The 25,014-nt window shown below is 39.2% G+C and overlaps 2 protein-coding genes across 5 annotated transcripts in view; one reads left to right on the top strand and one right to left on the bottom strand.

The window, feature by feature from the left end:
* APOO (apolipoprotein O) overlaps positions 1-906 on the bottom strand; it is a 39,029-nt gene extending 38,123 nt beyond the window's left edge. For 2 of the 4 annotated variants that reach the window (XM_075196576.1, XM_075196577.1), the window contains exon 1: positions 801-904. Coding sequence is in view for 1 of the 4 variants with exons in the window: in XM_075196578.1 (XP_075052679.1) it covers positions 801-809 (9 nt within the window). In the remaining 3 variants the exon portion in view is untranslated. Of the gene's footprint in view, positions 1-800 lie in introns of all 4 variants that reach the window. The other 2 variants (XM_075196578.1, XM_075196579.1) reach the window with 2 other exon arrangements.
* On the top strand, positions 846-25,014 carry C2HXorf58 (chromosome 2 CXorf58 homolog). The gene is made up of 9 exons (XM_075196574.1): positions 846-1,182; positions 7,087-7,212; positions 8,235-8,334; positions 13,876-13,970; positions 15,017-15,128; positions 19,082-19,213; positions 20,613-20,842; positions 22,655-22,805; positions 24,503-25,014. Exons 2-9 carry the CDS (start codon positions 7,091-7,093, stop codon positions 24,677-24,679), a joined length of 1,119 nt encoding a protein of 372 aa, XP_075052675.1. The 5' UTR covers positions 846-1,182; positions 7,087-7,090; the 3' UTR covers positions 24,680-25,014.

The raw sequence follows: 25,014 nt of genomic DNA, 5'->3' as shown, positions 1-25,014 counted from the left end.
CTAAAGTTTAAAGGCTGCCTATCACTGCTATATATCAACTTTCCACCCCCTTGCAGATTATGGGCTATATCCCTACCAATCTCTCTATTTTGGAATTGTGAAAATACCAAATTAATTCAACAAACTAATATACAAAATTTGTAAAATGGCATACAAAATTTTCAACATTTACATTTATCATAAGAACAAAGATACAGTAGGTTACCCTGTGAGGAAATAATTAAATTTAGAGTAATTATTCCAACACCAAGGGCAACATGAAAAACCGATTTACTGTATACTATGATTACACTGCCCATAGTGTTGATAAATGTATGATTCTTAACTTCATGATCACCATTTAAAGTCTATCCACGTGGATGTTGTCATTCTTTAAAATTGTGTGACATACATGCAGAGTTTAATGTATTATTGAATATGTGTGACAAGTTGTGCACTGTTTATTGTTGCAAGATTCTAATGAAAAATTAACAAAGTTAAAGAAACTCAATATGAATGAGTTTAATAATTTAGTGGCTGCATAAGCCAGAAATAGGCAGCTTGGCGTTCTTCGGCTGCTGTCGAACTGCAAGTCCCAGCATAAGCTGTCAGCCAGGGTTTGCTAGGACAAGGGCTGGAGAGCCACACATGTGTCCCGTGTCTAGCAGAGAAGCATGGGTCACTGGTCCCCATGTGAAGGTTACTGTTTAACTTAAGAAATCCAGCCCAGGTTGCAGCTATAAATTTAAACCGCTGAATACATGTAAACCTCCCGGCTGCCTGCAGCGCCTCTTTGCTATTTACATGCATTCATTGCTCACCTTGAACATGACACCGGAGGGGAAGTCAGGCTGCAGAAGGAAACCAGGCCCCGTTCCCCTTAGCAACGGAAAAAGCCCTAGCAACACAGTCACAGTCTTCCCGTACCACTGCGACGGCGGCTCGGATGGGACAGAATTGTTACAATCACAAGGTTTGAATTAAGCACATAACCTAAGTCAAATCATGGCTGCGTACAATGTGGCCACCAACTAAGTGACCCTGTGAGGTAAAGAGTTGGAAAACATGCAGCTAAATTGGAATTCGTGGTTTAGAGCTTTGTGCGGCACTTTTTTTTAGGGCACTGGGCAAATGAAAAGATGACGTAGCAGGTTGTCATGGCAACTACAGACGCCGTGTTCTAGAAGGCTGTGATCAGATCAGGTATATTGTGAGATAATAATACGTTTATGACGGTATCGCATGCACTGCTTGTCTCATTTATTGAAGTATGTCATGACCATTTACTAGTAGAAGTCAGTCCTACTCCTGTCGAGTAAACAGGGGGTGACGACAGTTCATTTGTGTCACTGAGTATTTTATATAAATGCATTCAATTCCAATAATATTTGTTTTTACTGCCATTTATTAGGCAATTTTAAACGTATTACACAGTGAATGTACTTGTAGGATCTTAAGGGCAATTGTTCGTATGGACTTTAAATAATGATTTGATAGCCATAATCATATTATAAACTACTTGTGTAGTTTAATGATGTTAGAAGAGTGTTATAATTTTTATAGTTATAGTTTTTTTATTGACCATCACTAAATTTACTTGTGGTTGGCAACCATGACACTTTTGTCTAAAACTACACTACATGCTAGTGTGGTGTAGCAAATTGTATCTGTACAGTTTGTAGCTCTTTCAGCAGAGGAGATTTGTAGTGATGTGATCAGTGTGGTTAGCAAATAGCATTTCCCATTAAACTCCATAGTACGATTTGTTACAAAATAATGTGTGATCTGATAAAAATGACTTTCACAAAGTAAAGTAACACTGAAAGCATGGCAACATTTTGCATGTGAGGCAAGCACAACAAATTGACCCAACTAGTAATGTCCTTGACCTACTCAAAAGCATTAAATAACACATGTACTTTATGTCCAGTTTCCAGGCATTGTGGACACATGGAAATTGGATGAAAAATGCTGTACGTAATATAATTAATAACTCATGGAAGAATTCACATTTCTACGTTTACAGTATATTGCGTTGCTCTATTTCCAATATAGCACATTACAGTTCAAATTTATCCATTCCCATTCTGTTAAATGAATGAAGTTGAAATCAAAGCATAATAAGAAAGCAAACAAACAGTTTTAAAATGTACCTTTTTGTTCTTGTAAGAATGCACAAATAATGAAAATGAGAATGAGCTGTGATGTCAGCTCCCAAGCCCAAAGTATAAAGTAATGTTCCAAAACCCACTGTATACAGTGTGACTCCAGTGCCCATAGTGTACAGAAAAGCTCCCATGCTATCTGCAGTATAGTACAGCTCACATATCCACTATGGGCCTCATTTAGAGATAGGAGCACATCCAGCTAAAGAGTGCAAATTTGCAGTTGGGAGAAACCATGTTGTAATGCAAGGGTGCAAATGTAATATGTTTTTTCTTGTTTTGTTTTTTTGCATTCAAATAAATTACAGCCTGCTTTTGCATGTTGCACACAAATGCTGGGCAGCTTTAGTTTAAAACTGCAAATTAAAGTACCACTAGGGCTTTCCCCCACCCAACTATAAATCTGTCTGCACATCTTACTCCTAACTCTAAAGGAGGCCATATGTCTTTAATACCTTCATTATACACGTCAGGTGGCAATTATCCCATGCTTACAGTATATATTATGGCTTCATACTGTCCATGTTCTCAGTATATAGTACAGCCCTAATATCCACAGTATACAGTACTGCTCGCATGGAGTCAGTAAAGAGTAAAGCTGCAAGGCCCCCCAGTATGTAAGCCCCTGTACAGTAGAGTTGCTACACTTCCAGTATACAGCACAGCTACCATTCATTCAGTATAAAGTACAGCTGCCATTCACAGACTAAACAGTGCAACATTTATGTTCTCAGTCACATGTCCCAGTATACAGTTCCAGGGATAAACACAGGATTTCTAGAGGGGGTTTCCAAGACACTCCTGCAGAGTGGGCATGACTGGCATGCAAGGGGCATGACTCATTTTAGGCAGTGGTAGGTCGCTCTCCAACCCCTTCTCAGCTCTTTAAAATGCGCAGAAAATGCTGCTCCTACTGCTCTTAGGTGAATGCAGATCTCCCTTCATGGGCAAAACATTGTAAAATGGGACATACCCAGTCCTGAAGGTGTGAAACAGTCATCCAAACTTGGAACTGCTCCACCAGAATCAGGACAGTTGGGAGACTGCTCTCTCCTACTTGTTCTTGCAGTTTGCACTACTTGATGCTGCTGCTGGTAAGCCCAATTGCTGCTTGTCTGGATCCTGGAATGTTGGGGCCCTGTTTGAAAAGATAAGTAGATGAAATATTAAATACTTTAGGCCTGCCTTCCCCACAGACAGCCCCAATTTTAAATCAAAACCACAATATTTGAAAATGATGTCTCCCTCTCCGCAACCAGCCATTAAATTAATAGTATTCACATTTAATAAATCGACCTATTTCCATCCAACCAGTTCCAACATTAAATGAATAATATTCACATTTAATAACTAGACCTATTTCCCCCCCAACCAGCCCTGACAATAAATTTATAGTATCCACCTTTAATAAGGAGGCGGATTTTCCGGCAGACACTTCTGCCGGACGGTGCAAACTTCAGGTGCCCAACATGTGAAACATGATTTCAGCAGAGCAGAGAGGGGAAAGGGAGGAACGGATCAGCACGATCTGTGGCTGGATACATTAAGGTGGCTTATCCCAGGGAGGGATCAGCCACTTTAATGCCCTGGCTCAGCAATGGGTGGTTAAGGGTTTTTCTGGGCTACTGCAGTCCCCCAAAGTGCGCACCTGAGCTCCACATTCCCCCTCTTTACAGGAAAGCTACTGTATACAATAATAATCATAAAAAAAGAATACAGTTGCCATGCCATTAGTATTACTCTCCCACTTCATGTGCTGAGATGCCAGTGCCGTCGGGTCCGGGGTATAGCCGGCGGAACCGTGACATTGGTCTTTAAATGTGAGTGTTAGCATTTAACCTGCTGACATTTTATGTCGGCAGGTTAAGTGCCGACATTTACAGTGTCGCAATTATGACCGTCACTGTTTCTTGTCAGGTCCGTTTTGCCATTACCTACCTTTTATCTTTCTCTTTTTGACGCATCCCATATTTAAGATATATTCCCCTTTATTTCACTGTCTATGGCAACATCCTTCTTCATTTTCTGCTCCCATAACTGTTGTCTGCCCCTTGTCTAATTGACTATCATTATTTGAACCCATGTCTGTTGTAGTCCTTGTGTTTTCTTCTTATCTGTTCCCCACCTCATTTTTTTCTTGTCTGCCTCAGTCATTGATCCTTGGTGCCCTGTGCACATGACATGAAGTGATGCCTAAAGCTGATTCTGCCCTACTTTTCTCTTTTTGTGACATGCTAAAGGTGCTTTTGACCCTCTCTGTACGTTTTACTGCAGATTCACTTGGACAGATCACTGAAAGTCCCTTACTGTCTATCTCTGCAATACTCCACAGTATACTATTGCAGATAGTAAGGGACAAGCAGCAGTCGCTCAAGGTATATATGCAATCAAAATTATGACAGCCTCCCCTCGCTTTCCTGACCTTTGTCCTGGGCCATTCCTAGAAACTGGCATGGGAATGGCACAGACTAGAGGAATGTCTTAGGGTGATTGTGTTAGGGTAATGTCTTAGTCAGTGTTCCTCACTGTGTATGGACCTGTATCTAACATTCCAGCGCTTAGCTTTTTATATGAAAGAGCTACAGCATTGCCACATCTGTCTTTCAGTCTCCAATGTCCTTTCCTTTCTTAAAACACTCCCTTTGGAAAAAAAACAATCGCATACATTATAATTCACACATACACTTTGACTATGACAGTGTGGGCCTGATTCGTTAAGGAACGCAAAGGGAATGCAATTAGTGTTTTTTTAAAATTGTATGGAAATTGCACCCAACTGTGCCGCTGTTCAAATACAAGCAGATCTCAAAAAACGTTTGTAGTTGAATAGGTGTATAAGTACACTGTGGCTATACGACACTTGTCGTATGCAGAGCGACACAACACACTGCAGGATACGCACAATGCATATGTATATATAAAGTCCCATCACAATGCACAGATGAAAAAAATATATTAAAAACACCTGTTAATAATATGTCACGATTATTAATACAACTGCATTGGGATTTTTTTTTTTTTTTAAATGAAATACATTTATCAGGATGTTATTAATGCCTACTGTGCATAAAATGCATTTTTACTCTTAATTGCAAACCCAGGCTCTGGCATACATATATAACCGTCATCACTAGCAACCGGCACTTACAACCTGTCGATGGTGGAAGAAATACAGCTAAAGACCAAGGACCTCAGAGATCCCCAGAGCTTGAATCAGACAGCTGTGCGTGCGTGCGCTCAACCCTTGCACGCCCTTAATGTACATTGCCTACGTGCATACGGACTTCCCTCACCCATTCCTCCCTTGAAATTGTAGACAGTATGAAGTGACCTTTGCATTTGAAGATGAATTGCACATTTATTCTGCTTCTGAGCATGCGCGAAGCAATTTTATGCAAAATATGGCAAGTTTCAGGATTTACGTTCTTTAATTTACCAGGTCCTATATTTTCACTTATAGCGATATAATTTGTGCATTGCATCCAAAATGGAGCCACCAATTGCCCCCTTGCCACTTCTCGAAAGCCTGCTCCCATTAACCGTGAGTAAATCAATGATATAGATAGCACCATAGAGCTCCCTGTGTTACATGAAGTGCAATAACACATTGTCAGTGTATCTAGCTTCATATAACTATACGGTACAATAGGCGACTGTCAGTAATGATTTGTTGCAGTAGCCAGGTCACTAGTGTACTTTATATATCTGAAGCTCATACTCTGTGTTTTCCTTCTAACTTTCCCATCTATTCATTTTTAAATAACGTTAATAAGTATTGGCAATAAGATTAAATATTACATACTATTTTATCCCCATATAAGAAGAGGTACAGGAATAGACAGCTTATTTCACCATATAAGTGAGCGTTGGCCAACCTCTGGCTCTTTGAGCTTTAAAATGTGGCTCCTGGCCCAGGAGCATGACCACTGCATAGTTATCCAGGTGCCAACAGGGGCAGATTAGAACACAGTTGCTCCACTGACCTCTGCACAAAGCAGGGGGGTCACATACAACCCAATCAGGGAAGGAGGAGGAAAGAGTGTAGTGTGCTCTCCTTTCTTCCTCTAAACAGGCTCTAGCAGCCACGTATGGGAGGTGTGAGAGGTAAGTAAGGGGCATGTTAGATCTGATGGCATATGAAGAGACTGATGGGCATGTAAGGAGTTCTGATGGCATTCAGGGAGATCCGATGTAATGTGTCTAGGTCCTTTTGGCATTTTGGGAAGTCTGATGGCATGTGTAGGGCATGTGGGTAGATCTGATAGCAAGTGGGGAGGCTAATGGGCACCAAGGGGTATGTGGGGAGGTTTGATGGCATATAAGGGGCAAGTGGGGAGATCTGATGGCATGTAATGGGTATGTGGTGAGATTGAGTGGCATGTGGGGATGTCTGATGTCTTGTGAGGAGATCTGGTGGGCATGTGGGGAGATCTGATGGGATTGTGGGGAGGTCTGATGGGCATTTGGAGAGATCTGATGGGTATGCAATGGGCATCTGGTTAGGTTTGATGGCATGTGGGGAGATCTGATAGCATGTCGTGAGGTCTGATGGGTATGCAATGGGCATTTGGTAAAGTTTGATGGCATGTGGAAATATATGATGGGTATTTCTTGGGCATGTTGGTAGATTTGGATGGTAAGCAGTGCTTAAACCATGCTTTTGCACTTACGGTGCATGGGTAGTGTACAGGTATTGTTGGACACACAAAGTGAACACAATGCCATCCCAGACCATCCTTAAGATTGTTCACATTCAGAAACTTTCACTTCAGTACATTCACAAACAAGAACACAAACGACATGCACATTTTGGCATTGTTTTTGCTTATTGGAATTATCACTGTTATCTTGGTCTATGTTTTCAGTTGTCATTAAGTTTTTTCTTTTCTTGTGTAAGTCAATATAGAGCAGTCTTTTATAATATTTTACATTTATTTTGCAGAATCATGGATTTATCTGGAATGTCAAGCGCATCAATCTCTATCAGTCTTCCTGCCAGTGCCTCTATAGCATCACTACCACCAACAAAAGATTATGATAAAGCTAAGCAACCTCTAATAACACAGAAGTGAGTGTTAATTTAATGTCCTGTTTCAGTGTATACAGTGTGACTCAAGAATATCAACAAGATTGTGTGTGTTACATTCCCAGTTGTAATGCATGTTTATAATTAAGTAAATAACACACAGGTTTGTAAGTACCTGCCAGATAAGGGGACCACGAAATGACAGATTCCCCTAATTTACATAGAATAAGAAAAAATAGGGAAGCGCTGATCCAGCTGTATAAATGTATTTAATAAATATGAACAATAATGAGGCATACAGATGTACATAAAGAAACCAGAGCTGACTAGAAGCCCTTGAAATAAGATGGTATTATAAACTCTAACAAATATATCTGGTAGGAAATAAGTCACCAGTAGAAAGAACTGCAGAATTATAGTCAAATAAACTGGTTACCCAGAATCAGTAAAGCAGAAATATAACACCTATTATTGTCATTATGTGTACATTTCTACCTTTAAACACACGGTGGTCTGGACCACACACATAAAACCATAGAGACAGGTGCTGATAATAACCATGGTGAATCTCCTACATAGGAATAAAAACACAGGGACTAAAATATTTTCTTTATATATTTCTTTATATACACCAATTCCACACCCCGTCCCCTCCCATAAATCATAGGCTGTAGTGCTGCCTCGCACTGCTGGAACAATCTACCTCATTCTATCAGACTATCCTCTAGCCTGTATACTTTCAAATGGTCTTTGAAAACCCATCTGTTTAGAAAAGCCTTAACCATTTCACCATGTGGTATACCTTACCCTCTTTCATCCTCCATGTCTTCCATTCCACACAGAAAGTATTTGTTTATGTCTCTGGCTCATCTACACATTCACCCACCCTATATTGGTCCTCCTCCAGAACTGTGTATTGTATTCCGCTTTCATTGAATTCAATGCAGCTAAATGGAGGAATAACAGGGTTTGAGTGCCTGTGTGAACAAGCTTGTCATGACACAGATAACAAGCTTCCACTCCAAGTTCCAAATCAACATTGTGCTTTGTTTTTTTTTGCTTAGAATCAATATTGGAGTTGCTGCTATCCGCGTTCAAAGAGCGTGGAGGTGCCACCACAACAGACAGCTTTTTAAACTCCTTAAACATGCAGCCCGGGCTGCTGTAAGTATAAAACTATGTTTTTTATTTTTCACTGCTATGAGACATTTACTTTTGTATGTAGTAATTAGAGATGGGCGGGATCGGTTCCCAGAGATCCGAACCCACCCGAACTTCGCCTGTCCGAGTACCGAGCCGAGCAGGCTTGGTACTCTCCCGCCCGTTCGGAATCGAAATCGAGGCAAAACATCATCGTGACTTATTCGGATTTCAGAGCTCGGTTCTCGCGAGATTTGAAAATCATAAATACTAGCCTACACAGCAATCCATCGCCATTTGACAGAGGGAGAGAGCAGGGTTAGGTCACATGCTGTATTAGAGTAGGGACAGAGCAATAATTGTACACCTTATTCTTTGTATTATTATTTAAGTTCTAATCTATTCAATTCTATTATTACCAATTCTGTTAGCAATTGTTAGAGCAGAAATAGAGGAGGATAGAGGAGGCTTTATTTTTTTCAATATTTTGCACTACAAGTGTTTTGGTCTCATTAAAATGGATTCAAAGCAGTCCACATATGAGCAGAATCAGCAAGCAGGTGCTGGCACCAGTCCTGATGGTAGTGTTCCCAGTACGTCACCTGGTAAAGCCTATGTAAAAGTACATAGTCTTTTTAAATCAGGGAAAAAAACACACCCCAAAAAAAAAAGTATACTTATAAGTATAAGTGTAGGGTGCAATCTACCCCCAAATAGGAAAGGGACTTGGGGCATTTCTATATCACGTACAGTCTTCAAAGGCTGCTGTTTTGGCAATTTCTCAATAAGGGTAGGGTGTCGTACACAGACTGACCCCAAACTGGCTTTGTCCATTTAAATTTATATTGTACAGTCTATAACGGCTGAATTTTTAACTATTTTCTACAAGTGGAGGGGGGCCTATAGAGACAGAAACCAAACTGCCTTTGTCCATTTCTTTAGAGATTTAACTATAAGTGTAGGGTGTAATATACACGCAAAGACGATGGCTGCATTGCCAATATGCATAGATGGAGAGGAAGACAATCTGGTTTGTGTGTAGAATTAATGACGGCCTACCAGGAATTAAACAGTTTTTTTCATAATTATATAGCTTTACAATTACATTACTTATCCAAGAAACAGGTGGAGCACTAAATTTGGTTATTTTATGCCCAAAAACATTGATTTTTAAACAAAATTTCAAAACAAAACCAAAACTTGCAAGGGCGGTTTGTCAAAACCAAAACCAAAACACGACGGTAATCCAGATCCAAAACCAAAACACGGGGGTCAGTGAGCATCTCTAGTAGTAATTGTGTAGCTGTCATGAGTTTTTAAATATCTTAAAGGCTCTTTCAATCCAAAACAGTACTACACTAGCGGATTATGTGCGTCACAACCTGGGGGTTTGGTTTTGTAGCTTTTGGTGAGAACAAAGTATTTAAAGGTGTATCTCTTGAGTACCATGTGTTCTGAATCCAGAAATAGTTACTGACTTCTGGAACCTAGAAACTGGAAAGGTCAGGCTCAAGTTACTTTTCAAGAGTAGTTTCCCCTCTGACAGTGGTTGAATAACCCACAGCTATGCGACTCAGTGTCTGTGTTACAAGTGGGAGACCCAAACTGCAGTGAGAAGAGAAAATGCAGCGAGCCTAGGAGTGAGCTCGGAAGTCAGTCACTTTAGCTTTTCTCACTGGGCACTGATGGAATTCTTCCATGTCTGTGGTAACACTTGGTAATTAGCAAGTGCAGTATTGATCCTCACAGGTGTCTCTTAAACAAAACACCTGTGCTCAGGTGAGCATACGGGTGGGATATATTAGGCATAATGGGTCTGCCATCCTGTCTCACACCTCTAACTTGGTCACAGTCAGATACAATCCTTCCCTGTATCTGGCCACACTTTGTAATTAGTAAGTGCAGTATTGATACACCCATTACTCAGGTGAGTGCTAATCACCAAGTGTGGCCAGATTCAAGGAAGGATTGTATCAGTGACTGTGACCAAGTAAGAAGTGTGAGGCAGGATGGCAGACCAATCAAGCCAAAATGCCAGCTCCTATGCCTGCAAAAGCAAAGTACTATATTATGCAACATAAGTAATAACTGTGTTGAAGTGAAATGTTGGTGCTGTAATAAAGCTACCTTGTTTATGTCATTAAAGTGAGAAGTGCTCTGACATCCATCATTAATTAATTGTACATTTGTACACCGCTGCCCTTGTTGCATCAGCCACACTAAAACTTGTTGTTGATAAATATGCAAGTGCAAGGGCTCCTGCTGCCTAATCATGTGCAAGGACCTGAGACCAAAAGGGACAGAGCTGGCACCAGAGCCGGTGCCCTGGGCCAGGGTAATATAGAGCCAGTGAGAAATACTCCTACATCACTAACCAGGCAGCATGCGGCTACTTATCATAAGTTAAACCTCATCCCAGAAGATTAATTGCCTGGGTATCGGTGTTCTACATGATCTGTTGGGTCTCTAAATGTCTGGTGAATATGAAAAAATACCAGGCCGGCAGTACAGTGCATCGTGCATTACAGGGCTGTCAAACTACTGTTAAAAGGTCACAGGGTGGGATATATTAGGCAGCAAGTGAACAGTCAGTTCTTGAAGTTGATGTGTTGCCTTATTCATTACTGAAGTTACCTGTTTGTGTGGACAGTTCACTGAGGACATTGTGCTCATGTGATCATTCAAAGCGATTGTACTACAAGTTGGTAGTTTGGTAAGGTCACATTGAACATACTCCTTGCCAGTACATGAGAGTTTTACTCTCTCATTAATATTCAGAAAGTTTCACTGTTGCCCAGAATATGGCTAGCTTCATGCTGGTATGTAAAAAAAGTTAATTCACCTGTAGCACAATGTAAATGTAACCTTTGTTTAGGTTAGTTATGTGTTGTCTGTTTAATATGCAGTTGTGTGTAGGGGATACATATATTTTGCCATACTGTCCTTGTAATAGAACAGCTACATATTATAAGACATAATCCCCTATTGTATATGATATATGGGATGATGTAACCGGTAGTGTGGAATTATAGAAATATGAAAACTTACAGTTGAGTTTTATGAGTTACATGACAGTAACTCTGATATTATTTTTAATATATGGGATAATGCATCCCTACTGTATTAGGACATTGGAAATTGTTGAGAAGTTCAATGGCCACATAAAGCCACAATGCTGTTTTTATACAGGTCACAGAAATCTAAGCTGACTTCTAATATCTATAATAGTTTATAGTAGTGATGCTGTATTCCTTGTCCTGTGGCCTTGTGACTAAGGATGAGCGGGCTCGGATTCCGCTAATCCGAGCCCACCCGAACAGTGCGGATCCGACGGGATCCGAGCACTGTTCGGGTATTTCCGGCACCAAAAAAATGAAAGTGAGGCTCTGACGTCTAAGTCTCGCGTCGGATCTCGCGAGACTCGAATTGCATAAATTCCCCGCTAGCGGCCGCCATTTTCATTTGGGCTGTGATCAGGGTAAAGGGAGGTTGTAGGGTAGTGGTGCTCCTGCTCCTGTGTGATCAGTCCAGTGGTGCTTTATTCTTTTGTCCTGTGCTCTGTCCTGCTGAGTCCAGTGGTGCTTTGGCCAGTGCTCTGTCCTGCTGAGTCCAGTGGTGCTTTGGCCAGTGCTCTGTCCTGCTGAGTCCAGTGGTGCTTTTGTCCTGTGCTCTGTCCTGCTGAGTCCAGTGGTGCTTTGGCCAGTGCTCTGTCCTGCTGAGTCCAGTGGTGCTTTGGCCAGTGCTCTGTCCTGCTGAGTCCAGTGGTGCTTTTGTCCTGTGCTATGTCCTGCTGAGTCCAGTGGTGCTTTGGCCAGTGCTTTGTCCTGCTGAGTCCAGTGGTGCTTTTGTCCTGTGCTCTGTCCTGCTGAGTCCAGTGGTGCTTTGGCCAGTGTCTGTCCTGCTGAGTCCAGTGGTGCTTTTGTCCTGTGCTTTGTTCTGATAAGTCCATAGTAATTTTATAATTATTAACAAATCTTAAAAAAATGTTAAAAAAAAAAAAAAAAAATTATACAAAAATAATTTTAAAAAAATAATTTAAAAAGTATAAAAAAAAAATCTAGAGCAATATATTCTTGCAGTCCGGAAATATTAGAACTGCTAAATTTACCTACGTTCACTGTTCTTGCAGTCCAGAAATATTTGTACTGCTAAATTTACCTACGTTCACTGTTCCTGCAGTGCAGAAATATTAGTATCAGATATTAAAGTACGTTCACTGTTCCTGCAGTGCAGAAATAATAGTATCAGATATTAAACTACGTTCACTGTTCCTGCAGTGCAGAAATATTAGTATCGGATATTAAACTACGTTCACTGTTCCTGCTACATCAAAAAAGCATGAACCTGCCCTGCCATCAACTAAAACAAGAGGTAGTGACGCGCTTGAACTCCACCCTCTATATGCTGCAGAGGATGGAGGAACAGCAAAAAAGCCATTCAAGCCTACACAGCCACCTACGATGGGCCACGTGTTTGTGCCGCCCACTTGTGTCGCTTTGCTTAGACATCCAGCTACCTCGGTGCAACCTTTTGGACTATAAACAATATTGTGAGGTGTGAGGTGTTCACAATAGACTGGAAATTAGTGGAAATGAATGTTATTGAGGTTAATAATAGTGTAGGAGTGAAAAAAAACAACGAAATATGGATTTTAGCACTTTGTATGCTTTTTTAAAAAAAAAAACAGAACCCAAAATCCAAAATCAGAACCAAAACGTTTCGTGGGGTGTTTTGGCAAAACAAATCAGAACCCAAAACCTCAAGCTAATCAGAACCCAAAACCCAAAACACCAAAAGTGGCCGGTGCACACCCTTACTTGTTACTTTGTATTGTCTTGGAGCTCTTGTGCAATTTGGGCTTTAAGGCATCGAGTAAACATTGCCTGATGTGGTGTTACAGAGATACTATGTAAATCACTGGTATCCAACTGGTGGCTTGCATGGATCCCTTCTGTGACTCATAAGAGCTTGTGACTGAGGAATATCAATACAAAACGGGAAGTGTGATTTTTTTTTCCGCCCTTCACCTGCCAAATATGGGATGGTTTTTGATGGGGTGGATTAGGGAGGGTTGAGTGCTCGTTTTAGCGCTTCCCAAACGGTACTTAGTATCACACAATTTGCATTATATTGAGATTGTGCTACTGGTTTCTATTTGGCCATTGCTGGAGAGCAATTGGAAGACAGTGGAGCAACACTAACATTAGGTCAAGTTACGTGATACAGCACTTCTCCAAGCAAAACCGCGGTGTGGACCAGCAGAAAAGTAAAGTACAGCACTAGGGTGAATATTGACTGCTGGTGTATTACTGAGCACTACAATTACAGCTGAAATATCGGCTGATCTTTACTAATACTTGTAGCTTATTACTGCTGTTATATTACTAAGTACTGCTACTACTGCTGTTCTATAATTGGCATTAGTATTGGCATATTACTGGGCACAGCCAGTAATGCTAATATTTTATTGGGTATTACTTCTACTGGAAATGTATTGATGGGCATAAGTCATTTGATGCAAATAATGATAGATCAGCTTTACCATTTGCATTCATTAATTTGTAGGAAACATGTGCAACATACGGAATTCTGAAGAAAGTTAGCCCACTGGAAGCAGAACTGTTAAGAGATCCTGGAATGCGGTGCAAAGTAAGATTCAGGTACTACAATCTGTATAATGTGTATTTATGGTTAACTCATAGTTGCCTACTCTCCTGGAATGTCTGGGAGACTCCCGAATTTTTGAGAGTTCTCCCGGACTCCCGGGAGAGCAGGGCAACCTCCCACAGCCTGCCCTCTTTGGTGGTGAAGTGGGTGGGGGGAGGGCTAAATGTGTCATCTATCATGTTGGGCCTATATTGGTAAGGTTTGACAGGGGGCAGGGCCTAACAACACAATCTGTGTGGCCACGCCCCCATGATGTAGCCCCATTCCGGGCATCATGACGCCAAAGTTGGCAAGTATGATTTAACTATGGTTTTGGAAAAGTTAATTTTACTTAGGTAAAATCTTGCAAAAAAATACATGTTTCTATTTTTTTATTTTTTAATACATTTCAATAAATTAGGAAGCTGAGTTATCATTTCTAAAGGTTTTCTACCTCTTGTCTTTATGGCTTGTCAATATTAATGATGTTGCATATTTATAGCAGTTGTTATATAGAATTGGCGTTTTAGTGTTAAATATAGTTTTATCCATATCTGAGACTGACTCATTGGGGTATATTTGCTAAACTGTGGGTTTGAAAATGTAAAGATGTTGCCTATAGCAACCACTCAGATTCTAGCTGTTTCTTTGTAGAATGTACTAAATAAATGCTAACTAGAGTCTGATTAGTTGCTATAGGCAACATCTCCACTTTTTCAAACCCGCAGTTTAGTAAATATACCCCATTGTGTACAGAAATACATCTCAAAGTAAGACCTAACTGCAATGCAAGGCTTTTGTAGAGACACAGAAGTCCTGCCCACACAGGGAATCACAAACAATACAACTCACAGAAAAAAATTGACTCAACACTTTTAGATAGCAACAAGTTCATAAAACGATTTGTCATTCAAAAAGACCAAAATTCATTGTCATTACTAAAATAAGACGCATTTAAAAAAGAATGATTGTAGTCTGGAGAGTATTTGCCAGCATTGGCAGCGATACTCATCAAAATGACAAATGCAGCACAATGTAATATAAGGTTTTTCTATTACAGATTTGCTGGTTATGAGTTTCCACCATTCATTGTTTTTAAGATTTTCCACTGTTCAGGTGGTCAAGGCAGCCGATACATCAGTGGAAAGAGAATAATTAACCCTTCAAGTGAGGTGATGTATATATTGGTTTTTTTTCAGTAAATAAATTCAATTTTGATTATACTTGTATGTTGTAAAAACAATCATTTGCAATGCAGTACGTTTACAGCAATGCGATATTCCGCTCTAATTCCCTTTATTTAATTCTCATTTATTTTAACTCCGTTCAACTTGTTAAGGTGCATTTTTTTCCTGTCTGACCTTTTATGTTGTAATGTTTCATCTTTGCTTAGTGTGTGTAGCCTATTTTGAAGTGTGACAGAGACAGAACAACCTGTAGCCAAATAGATCAGTGCAACATTCACAGCAGAACAGACGATTTCAGGAGATGAGCGTGCTGATCTTATGGAAGGCAGTGACTTCTCCACTCATGTGTTTATGTAAGTGGGGATAGCCCTGAGACAGGGACAGTATAATGATATGGGGTGGGGAAAGGAGGCAAGTGGGAGGCCACAGACTGAATAATATAGTGGAAGGAGCAGAGCAGTGACGTGAGGTATAACTAAAATGCTAACACTTTACTGTGCAAGATGATACACACTTGTCCTAAACTTTAAAAATATCAGTCTATGCAGTTCTATAAAGGTAAATAATGATCAAAATACAATATTTTATATATTTTGTAAAATTAGTATAATTAGACAAAAATACATTGTTTTTATTTTATGGATTTGATATGAAGGTTTCTTTTTTACCTCTTGTTTGTCATTTTGTTACTACTTTTACATAGAGGGTAAGGCCTTTCTAGCATTGTGATCAATGACAGAACATGACTGCGGCATATACTATACTTTTTTGTCCATGGGCTCCATTACGCATAGTGGCAGTCCATTATGGCAACATGATTACGCACAGTAGAACTCTATTAAGCACAACTCTTTTACAGCAACTCCATTAAACAAAGTATAAATACATTAATACAACTCCCTTACACATAGTACAATTCCATTACGGCAACTCCATTATGCACAGTACAACTGCAGCATCTCTATTACACACTGTACAACTACATTAGTTTACATCAACTCGCTTACATACAGTACAATTCCGTTACTGCAATTCCATTATGGCAACTCCATTACATTGCTCACAGTACAACTCCATTACGGTAACTTCATTGCACACAGTACAAACTCCAATGTTCCAGCACAAAGAAACACCTACATTCCTGCATGAATACCACTATTCTGTTCCTGCAAAAATACCATTACTTTCAGTGTAAAATTCCTCATCTTTCCCAGTAATCCATATAGCACATCAATTCAATATCAATCACTATCCCAATCATCACTATCCCCATAATATCCTTACATCACTTCAACCTCAATATCAATATCACAATCATCATTGTCCCCGTAACATCAGTCTCAGCATTTACTCAATAGCAACACTATCCTAGCATTATTACTCATCTCCCATAACAGTAATCCTTGTTCCCATATACAATCCTTATCCATAACATGACTGAACATTACATGAACTTTACCATTACTCTGTCACATCTATCAATAATTCTCTCAGCATAGTAATCCATGATTTCTTAATCCATTACAATCCTTCCCACGTTCCCATGTATCTCTATATCATTAGCTACAGCATTAGTACATACTCAGTCTTGTATGCCTCTGGACTGAGCTCCATTACTCATTATGTAGATCTATGTGATGGTTTGAGGGAAGGTGGGGGAGAGGTTGGTGTTATGTATACAATATAATGGAAAAATAGGGAAGGGGCAAAGTAAATAGGAAATTGGGGTCATAAAGAGTTTCCTGGCGAAGGCCTACTATATAATGAGTACCATTGTCCCCAAGCACCATGGAATGTAAAGATTATTCATCAGGCTAGTAATGTACGTCATATAAGCAATGAACCATATGCGCCTAACTACTGTTTTCATTGCCAGCGCACCTTTGTTCTGCCAATTCCAGGTAATTTGGTGTCGTACAGCGCTACATATCTGTAGGATAAACTTGTCTTGAGAACAGTTAAGAGATTTAATGAGCTTGTTTAGCAAAAGTACCAAGAGATCTTATGGTATATCTGCCTCTACAATGAATTTAGTTAGGTCTGTTTTTTGCCAATAAACTTACAAGAATACAAGTTGGATATGACCACCAAATGTATTTGAATATGCCTTCAAACCCAATATTTTTCCAGCATCTATTTGAAATCACTGGATAAATGGGGTGAAGATGAGTTTAGACAAGATACCACCAGCTGTAAATTTCTAATGAGTTCTTTTTTATTGTGTTTAACTTTCTGCCATCGTATATCATCATCCCATATTTATTTGGCACCACTAATTCCGCGGCGATGTACAGGTAACTCGCTCACATCAGTCCCTGCTACATTGGAGCTTACAGTCTAAATTCCCTAACACACACAGACAGACAGACACACAGACTAGGGTCATTTTTGATAGCAGCCAATTAACCTACTAGTATGTTTTTGGAGTGTGGGAGGAAACCGGAGCACCCAGAGGAAACCCACGCAAACACTGGGAGAACATACAAACTCCACACAGTTAAGGCCATGGTCGGAGAACAAACTCATGTTCCTGTGAGGCAGAAGTGCTAACCACTAAGCCACCATGCTGCCCTTATATTTGACACGCTAAATCAGAGAAATCTGGTGTGAGTAGAGTGTGATATAAATAAGAAATGTTTTCCTTAAGAGTCAGAGTATATGGCGCTGTAAATTTTCTAAGAGCCCCTTTCAGTGGACAATACTAAATAAAGTGGCAAATTTGAATGAATTGCCAGAATAATGAATGCAATATTTGAAACATCTTTTGTAATTTAGCAAATTAGACTGCAATGTTTCCAACAAACAAAGATGTATTCTATCAAGAGTAAAAATTCCAGATCACCTATTGAGAGAAGATCACTCTCTATTTTCATTCAGTGCTTACTGTTTGGGGGGAGGCTAGCAACTGGCTAGCAACTGGCTAAGTTGGGTAGCACTGTAATACTTTTAGAAAAGGGGAAGATCAAGCTCTTCAATGTTGTGGATTTGCCTCAATTGACTTCTTAATCCTGTTTGTAAATTATAAGATTCCTTAAAGGGCAAACCGCTCATCAAGGCTCATCACTCAAACCCACCAGGTATAAAACCGCAATCCCGATTTTTAGACCTATCAGACACAGTTTCCCATTTACTAAGCAGAATGGCAAACTTCCGCTTGTTAGTAAAAAAAAAAAAAATGGACATTAGATACCTCTAACTGCATGTTGTTTGAACTATGTTGCCTGCCAAAACGGGAAAAATTAAAGTATACTCAGCATCAGGCCTGGGTTTCTAGGAGATGGGACGAACAAATGATCAGTTCCCGCACCTGAGTAGCACTGGGCCTCTCCTGGCCAGTGGGTAATCGTGTGAAAATATAGTGTAAGCACTTGTGACACACCTCATGTTCTTGCATGCTGGTGCTTGTAGAACTAAAAGTGCCAGAATAAACATGGTTTCCAGTGTATACTATAACTTGATGTACCACAAGTGTGCACTAGATGTGTTGCTCCCGTATTAAATTAAATATTTAGTATTCCCCCCATTAGAATATAAATATATAGTAGCGCCCCCATTGCTACATAAATATATAGTAGTGCCCCCATTACTACATAAATGTATAGAAGTGCCCCCATTACTACATAAATATATAGTAGTGCCCCCATTACTACATAAATGTATAGAAGTGCCCCCATTACTACATAAATATATAGTAGTGCCCCCATTACTACATAAATATATAGTAGTGCCCCCATTAGAACATAAATGTTTAGTAGTGCCCCCTTTAGAACATAAATATATAGTAGTGCCACTTGGTTTAAAATGATATAATTGTAGTACCTTCTTAAAAAAAATTAAATGTTTTTTTTCACTATAATAAAAAACAACTGGCTTCATAATTAATACTTATCGAAAATCTTCTTTCAATCTTCCGCTCCACATGAATAACTATTTTGTAGGCTGCAACTGATGCTTGTAAGTTGATGGGACACCGTGCATACTATGAGCAAATGATTTGTGATCAACTGGATTATCAGAAACACAGAATAACAGATGTTGTGGATGTGGCAACATTCAAAGATTACATGCAAGTAAGTAAAATAAAACACAAATCTCTACATTAAATTAACTTAACATGTATATATTAAATTATGCATATATACTGTTTTATACATTGTTTATAGAAATTATTTCCTGAATTAAATGGACCACTCCTTTGTCCATCATATGAAAATTGTGGAATTTTAAATGTTAAACTAAAGTTACTATATATATATATATATAAGTTCTATATAATTTAAACACAGCCTTGTAGCATATTTGTGTAATTTTTACACTTAATTCACAGATGGGACTACAAATATTCTCTGGATTTTTAGACAAAAAATGTTTTAACAGATATCTCCACACAAAAATGAAATAATAGTTTTAGGTAGCATTTAATGAGATAAAATAAAAACAAAATGCTTACTTTCAGATCTGTTGGGATATCCATCAGGTCTAATGGTCACATTCCACACTCCAATCTCATCTTTCCACCCAACCTGTTGCAAACATCCCCAGCAGGAAGATGAGAACAGAGCGCAGCATCGGACCATTTGATTGTGCAGGGACCCCGGTGAATCCATTAAATGGAATGTGGAAAATATATATATATTTTTTTTTTCTATTTCGCTCATTGACCTTGACCCAAAACAAATGAATTTGTTTTTGGAGGAGTTAACCATTACACTGCAGGAGTAGGAGCTTACATACAAAAGCTAGCTACCACTAATGTGTGCTTAGAAGTATTGGTGTGCTATTAGGTGAATAAATGTTTTTTGAATTGTCTATATGTACACATTTGACCAGTAGAGGTGCATTTAAGTGTATTTGTGCAACACGGATTGGTGCAAAATGTATGTACTGCCCTTGTGCACAACTTGCTTCTGTATTTAGAGCTTTGTGTATCTTGCGTCTGTGGTTTTGTGCTTAGAGGGGTGGATAGGGGCGTTGATGTGCAGCACAGTCACGGGTATGGAGACATAAAATATAGTTATTTTTCCTTTTTTTACTGCTGCACCTATTTAACAGTTACCCTGACCATCCTGTATAAATGTTCTCCTGTGTCTCAGATTGAATAACGGGCATATAGGCTAAAGGAAGTTCTATTTCCTGCTGTGCATTTCATATTCATATGACAGGGTTGAATCCAGTTTCTTCTTTGGAGGAAGTATTATATTCTCTGTATGATACAGCAACTTGTGTATACATTCATTTAATAATAATTATTTATTTGTGTATGTGTCTTTTTTAGGAATTACAATTTTCTTATTAATAGGATGTAAAAACTACCTATGTATCATATACCATATTATATACCTATATGTTTAATATTTGCACAAGCAATGTATACAATTTATATAATTTATCAGTAGATCATGAATTTATAATTCGCTGCACAGAAAAATAATTTAACATGACTTTTCATGCTGTCATGTGTATTTATAGTATATAAGTCACCTTGATGAAACTCCAGCACATCGTGGGGGACGGGATAACTGCTGGAGAAGACTGTCACTGAAGAATATGCCCAGGACAACAATTATGTATGACATAGTGGACTATGCAGAGTCTGGGACCATATCTGATAGACTGAAAGAGGAAATGAAGTTGCTCCTTCAGATACCTCGAACTGAAGACGTACAGCGCAGACAGCTCAGTGCTCTCACACAAATCAGGTGGTTAATTTTTTTCTTGTGAGTTCTAACATGTTTTTGTCCTCCTATCACTCTACTCTGTCTTTAATTTGGGTCATAGTACAATCTATAGAAAAGGCAATGAATACATATTCCATTTTCTTTACCTGCCTCAGTCGTACTGAGCTGCCTTAAGTAAAATAGCACAGCTGAAACAGTATGAGTATCATCGTGGGGATGCTGAATATTGGTTTCATGCTATTGCACTTGAAAGCCTGACTCTGTGGACTTAACAGCTCCTATTCTCCTTAGGGTGAGCTCAGAGTGTACAGATCATGTACCTAACTAAATTTGTTTTCTCATCTGTAATCTGGAACAAATTGAAGTTAAATACTAATGAGTAAATGAAGCTGGGTTCATAACTCCAAGATGAGCAAGGATGGATATTTTAGAAGGTTAATATACTTTCATGAGTTTAGCCAACAAGGCACAAGTGCAGCTCATATGAACCCAATGTAAGTAAGAAAAAAAAGATGGCAACACATCTATGTTCAAGCAAATACCAGTTAACTTCTGTGGCTCAGTAGCACCATGTGCAGAGTATCAAATGAGACCACATGCAGAATATCAAATCCCTACAGCAGAATAGCTGTACAAAAGCCATGTCATTTTACATGTGTAGTACACTTAGTTATACCTATACACATGGTTTTTCAGATGCTGTGTCGACCAGCTACATAGAAACGGTGCATGGGCTTATGCATTTCTGGAGCAAACAATGACCACACACTTGGAGATCGGGGATTGTTTTACCTAGTTTACTGAACCCCACAAAATCTAATTGGATTTGATTTTGACCATTGTGCTCGGTGTTCAAAAATGGTTGGTCAGTTTAGTAAGGCTGGAATTGTTGGACATTATCCTGGATAAAAAAGCACTTTACCTCCCACATATAGCAATTGAAATATGAAACAGTACTTCAAAATTAAAACAAAAAAGTGATGGATTTAGGTGAATATCAACATAATGCAATTTACTCATGATCAGAAACCAAAATGATAGTAGGTTCACAAAGTCACACAGTATAATATTGTTCTGTTTCAAGGTAGAGAACCATTAAGGGTTTTAACAAGGTACAGGAGGGAAATATTCTTCAAAGGAAAAGAGGTATTCGAACACGAGGACATGCACTGAAACTGGAGGGAAGTAGGTTAAAAAGAAATTTGAGGAAAAGTTACTTCACAGAAAGGGTAGTGGATATGTGGCGTAGCCTCCCATCAGAGGTGGTTGAGGCTAATACCGTCGAGCAATTTAAACATGCTTGTGATAGACACAAGAATATCCTTACAAAGAACTAAGGATCAAATAGAGTTTGAGGTTACCATAGGTTTAAAATGGGCAGACTGGATGGGCCAAGTGGTTCTTATCTGCCATAAAATTCTATGTTTCTAAGATTGAAACAACAGATTTATCAAACCAAAAATCTTAGGGCTTTTTTTCACATGAGTAAGTTTATTTAACGTAACAGAGGGCAGACTTATCTTCTGGGTCCTCGTCCTGAGTTATATAAAGAAACCTGTATCCACCTACTGTGCTTTTCTTATAGATATTAATGATCCCATGTGAGCATTTTTTTTTCCCCCTGTGTTTCCAAAGAAAAATAGCATGCAGCTCAGACAGGGTAGAACCACCTATGTGCACTTAGCCTTAAAGTGTACCTTTTATCCCCACATAAAATAATTCAAATAAGAATGTATCTAAATGCCATAATAACTCCTCTAAACAATTAGCTATATGGATTGTTTTCTAATTAGTCTGAAAACTGGGACGTGTTTTTTTTGTCATTTGGTACAGATCCCCCATGCCACCTCCATCATCGGCCATTTCCACCTACCTCTCATCACGTTACTCTACAGCCCCAAGAACTTCTTCCCGACGATCGCACAAAGCTCACCTGAAGGTAGCGAAAATGAAGAGACTTTATGGCCTAGGGAAAGAAGGGCAGGTAAAATGAGTAAAGTTACTCTGAATTGTGGCAATATGTATGGCTGCAGCTGGAATATTACTGATAACACTGATATATTTGCTATTTTAAGTAGCACTAGCAAGATGAATAGGTAGAAAAACTGTATAATTCCACTCCCAAAATGTAATCTATTCCCTCTGAGGATTAATAGATTTCATATCACTAGACTTAAAGTTCATCAGAATGATACCGTTGGTGAGATCAGGAATTGTTGACCGCAGATATTTTTAAAAAATCTCTACCAATATAAGCTGAAATAACTGTATAATGACATTTACTAATGACGTGGTGGAAAAGTAGTGGCAGACAAATAGCAAATTGATCTAGCAATTGGTCACTTATTTAGTTACTTTGCATCTCCTTCCTTCTCTTTCATGTTCTTTTTTTGGTTTTTAAATATAATCTTTTAGTAAATAGTAAAAAGTAGTTTTATTTGTTTTTTTTTTTCCAAAGAATATTTTGAGACTCCCTTTGTCTCAGGATATGTCATTATACAGCTAGGACTTAACAAATAAGAAACCAAATGACTTACATTCCATTTTAAGTGTCTGTGATAATCTACCCCAAGCATTGATTTCAAATGAACATACACCTATTTCAAAGTGATCAGCTTGTAATTTGAACACGGTTTACTGTTCATTGTGTGTTACTTTGTTATCCTGACAGCAGGACACCCCTAATCTAAAGTACAAAGATGTACTGTTGCGTACTTGGAAGAAGTGTCCCCATCTATGGTTTCATATGGTTTTCCACTTAAACACCAGAATTGCTGGTAACAGAGCACTGAGCGGGATGTAGTTGAAAAGTTGACAGTGAACAGGCGCGGGCTGGCGATGCGGCCGCGTCATAATGAGACATTAATATTGAGACATTATTTCATCCACGGGTGGGGGGGGATGGGGGGAGGCGGCCGGCCCGAACAGCCGTTAGACTGAGCGACCTGGGTGCCCCTGCCCCCCTGCCCCCCGGTCCAGCCCGCCCCTGACAGTGAAAATGTCTACAGTGAAAATTTCTACACAAAAATGTCATAAGTCATAAAGCTGACACAGTTATAAGGTCAACAGTCATCAATGTCTACATGCTTAGAAGGTCGACATGGTTAAAATGTCAACATGTAAAAATCTACATGGTTAAAAAGATGACAGTTAAAATGTTGACATAAATTATTAGATATAAAAAACAAAAAAAGCACTAAGTGTAAAACAAAACTAAAAAAAGAGTGTGCCCCCGCCCCCCCAAACAGCTTAACCAACCTTTAGTGCTGCCAGACTAGGCTGGTACTAGCAAAATTGAGGGTGTGGGGGGGACAAAAAAAAGCACAATTGTACCAGCACTAGGCTTTGCCAGCCAGAAAATGAGCACTTAGCTGCAGTAGTCATGTTTATAACGTGGAGATTTTTCCACGAGTTGTAACCTTGATAAAGGACACAAGACTAGCTCCTAGGACTATTGATTTTACAACCCTGTACACATTTTACATGTCACCATTTTAAACATGTAGACATTCTAACTGTTGACCTTAAGACTGTATACATTTTGGTGTAGACATTTTCAATGTCGACTTTTCGTACCCAACCCACTGAGCAACAGCCAGTTATGTTATGCCCAGCATAGACAAAAGTATGTTATTTGCATGATGTTATATTTTGATAGTAACAGTGAATCTAATTGGTTAGGATCACATAGATGACACCACAGATGTCAGTCACCGACCATTTTCAGACAGAAAAGTTACATCAAACCAGGTTGTGTTTTCTGATGATGACTGGGATGAAGAAGCAGAAAAACTTTACGCTTGGAGTCAAGGCCTGTCTCTGGATGAAGCAGGAATGCCATCACCAGTACTCCTGTAACTGCTAGATTATAATTGTCTGTAATAATGCGAACTGTGAACAATGACTTGTCACATAACAGGTACAGAAATGATCCAGAAGGGTTATAGTTTCAGGATTGTGAAAACGTCTGGATTGTTTCTCACTTGGTTAGTGGGTGTATTCTATTTAACTCCTGATAAATAAAAAGAAATTACACATATAGCTGCTGTTCAGCACACTTTGTCCCTTTTTTTGAGCCTTGTTCCACTGGCTTGCCATTGAATGTAGCTGCAGCTAAAACATTACGTTACATAGGACGCTTTTGTCCCTATGAGTATCACACGACCACTTGTGCTAACACAAGGTGAAAGCTT

This window comes from Mixophyes fleayi, chromosome 2 (assembly GCF_038048845.1).
Source record: "Mixophyes fleayi isolate aMixFle1 chromosome 2, aMixFle1.hap1, whole genome shotgun sequence".
In the NCBI taxonomy this organism is placed as follows: Eukaryota; Metazoa; Chordata; class Amphibia; order Anura; family Limnodynastidae; genus Mixophyes; species Mixophyes fleayi.
Note: the sequence above shows the minus strand (reverse complement) of the source record. Positions and strands in the feature narration are given on the sequence as shown.

Coding starts and splice junctions, on each gene's coding strand:
- C2HXorf58 (XM_075196574.1), top strand. CDS start 7,091: ATGGATTTATCTGGAATGTCAAGCGCATCAATCTCTATCAGTCTTCCT. Junction 19,214..20,612: donor CATTCAAAGATTACATGCAA/GTAAGTAAAATA, acceptor GTGTATTTATAG/TATATAAGTCACCTTGATGA. Junction 22,806..24,502: donor GCCTAGGGAAAGAAGGGCAG/GTAAAATGAGTA, acceptor CTAATTGGTTAG/GATCACATAGATGACACCAC.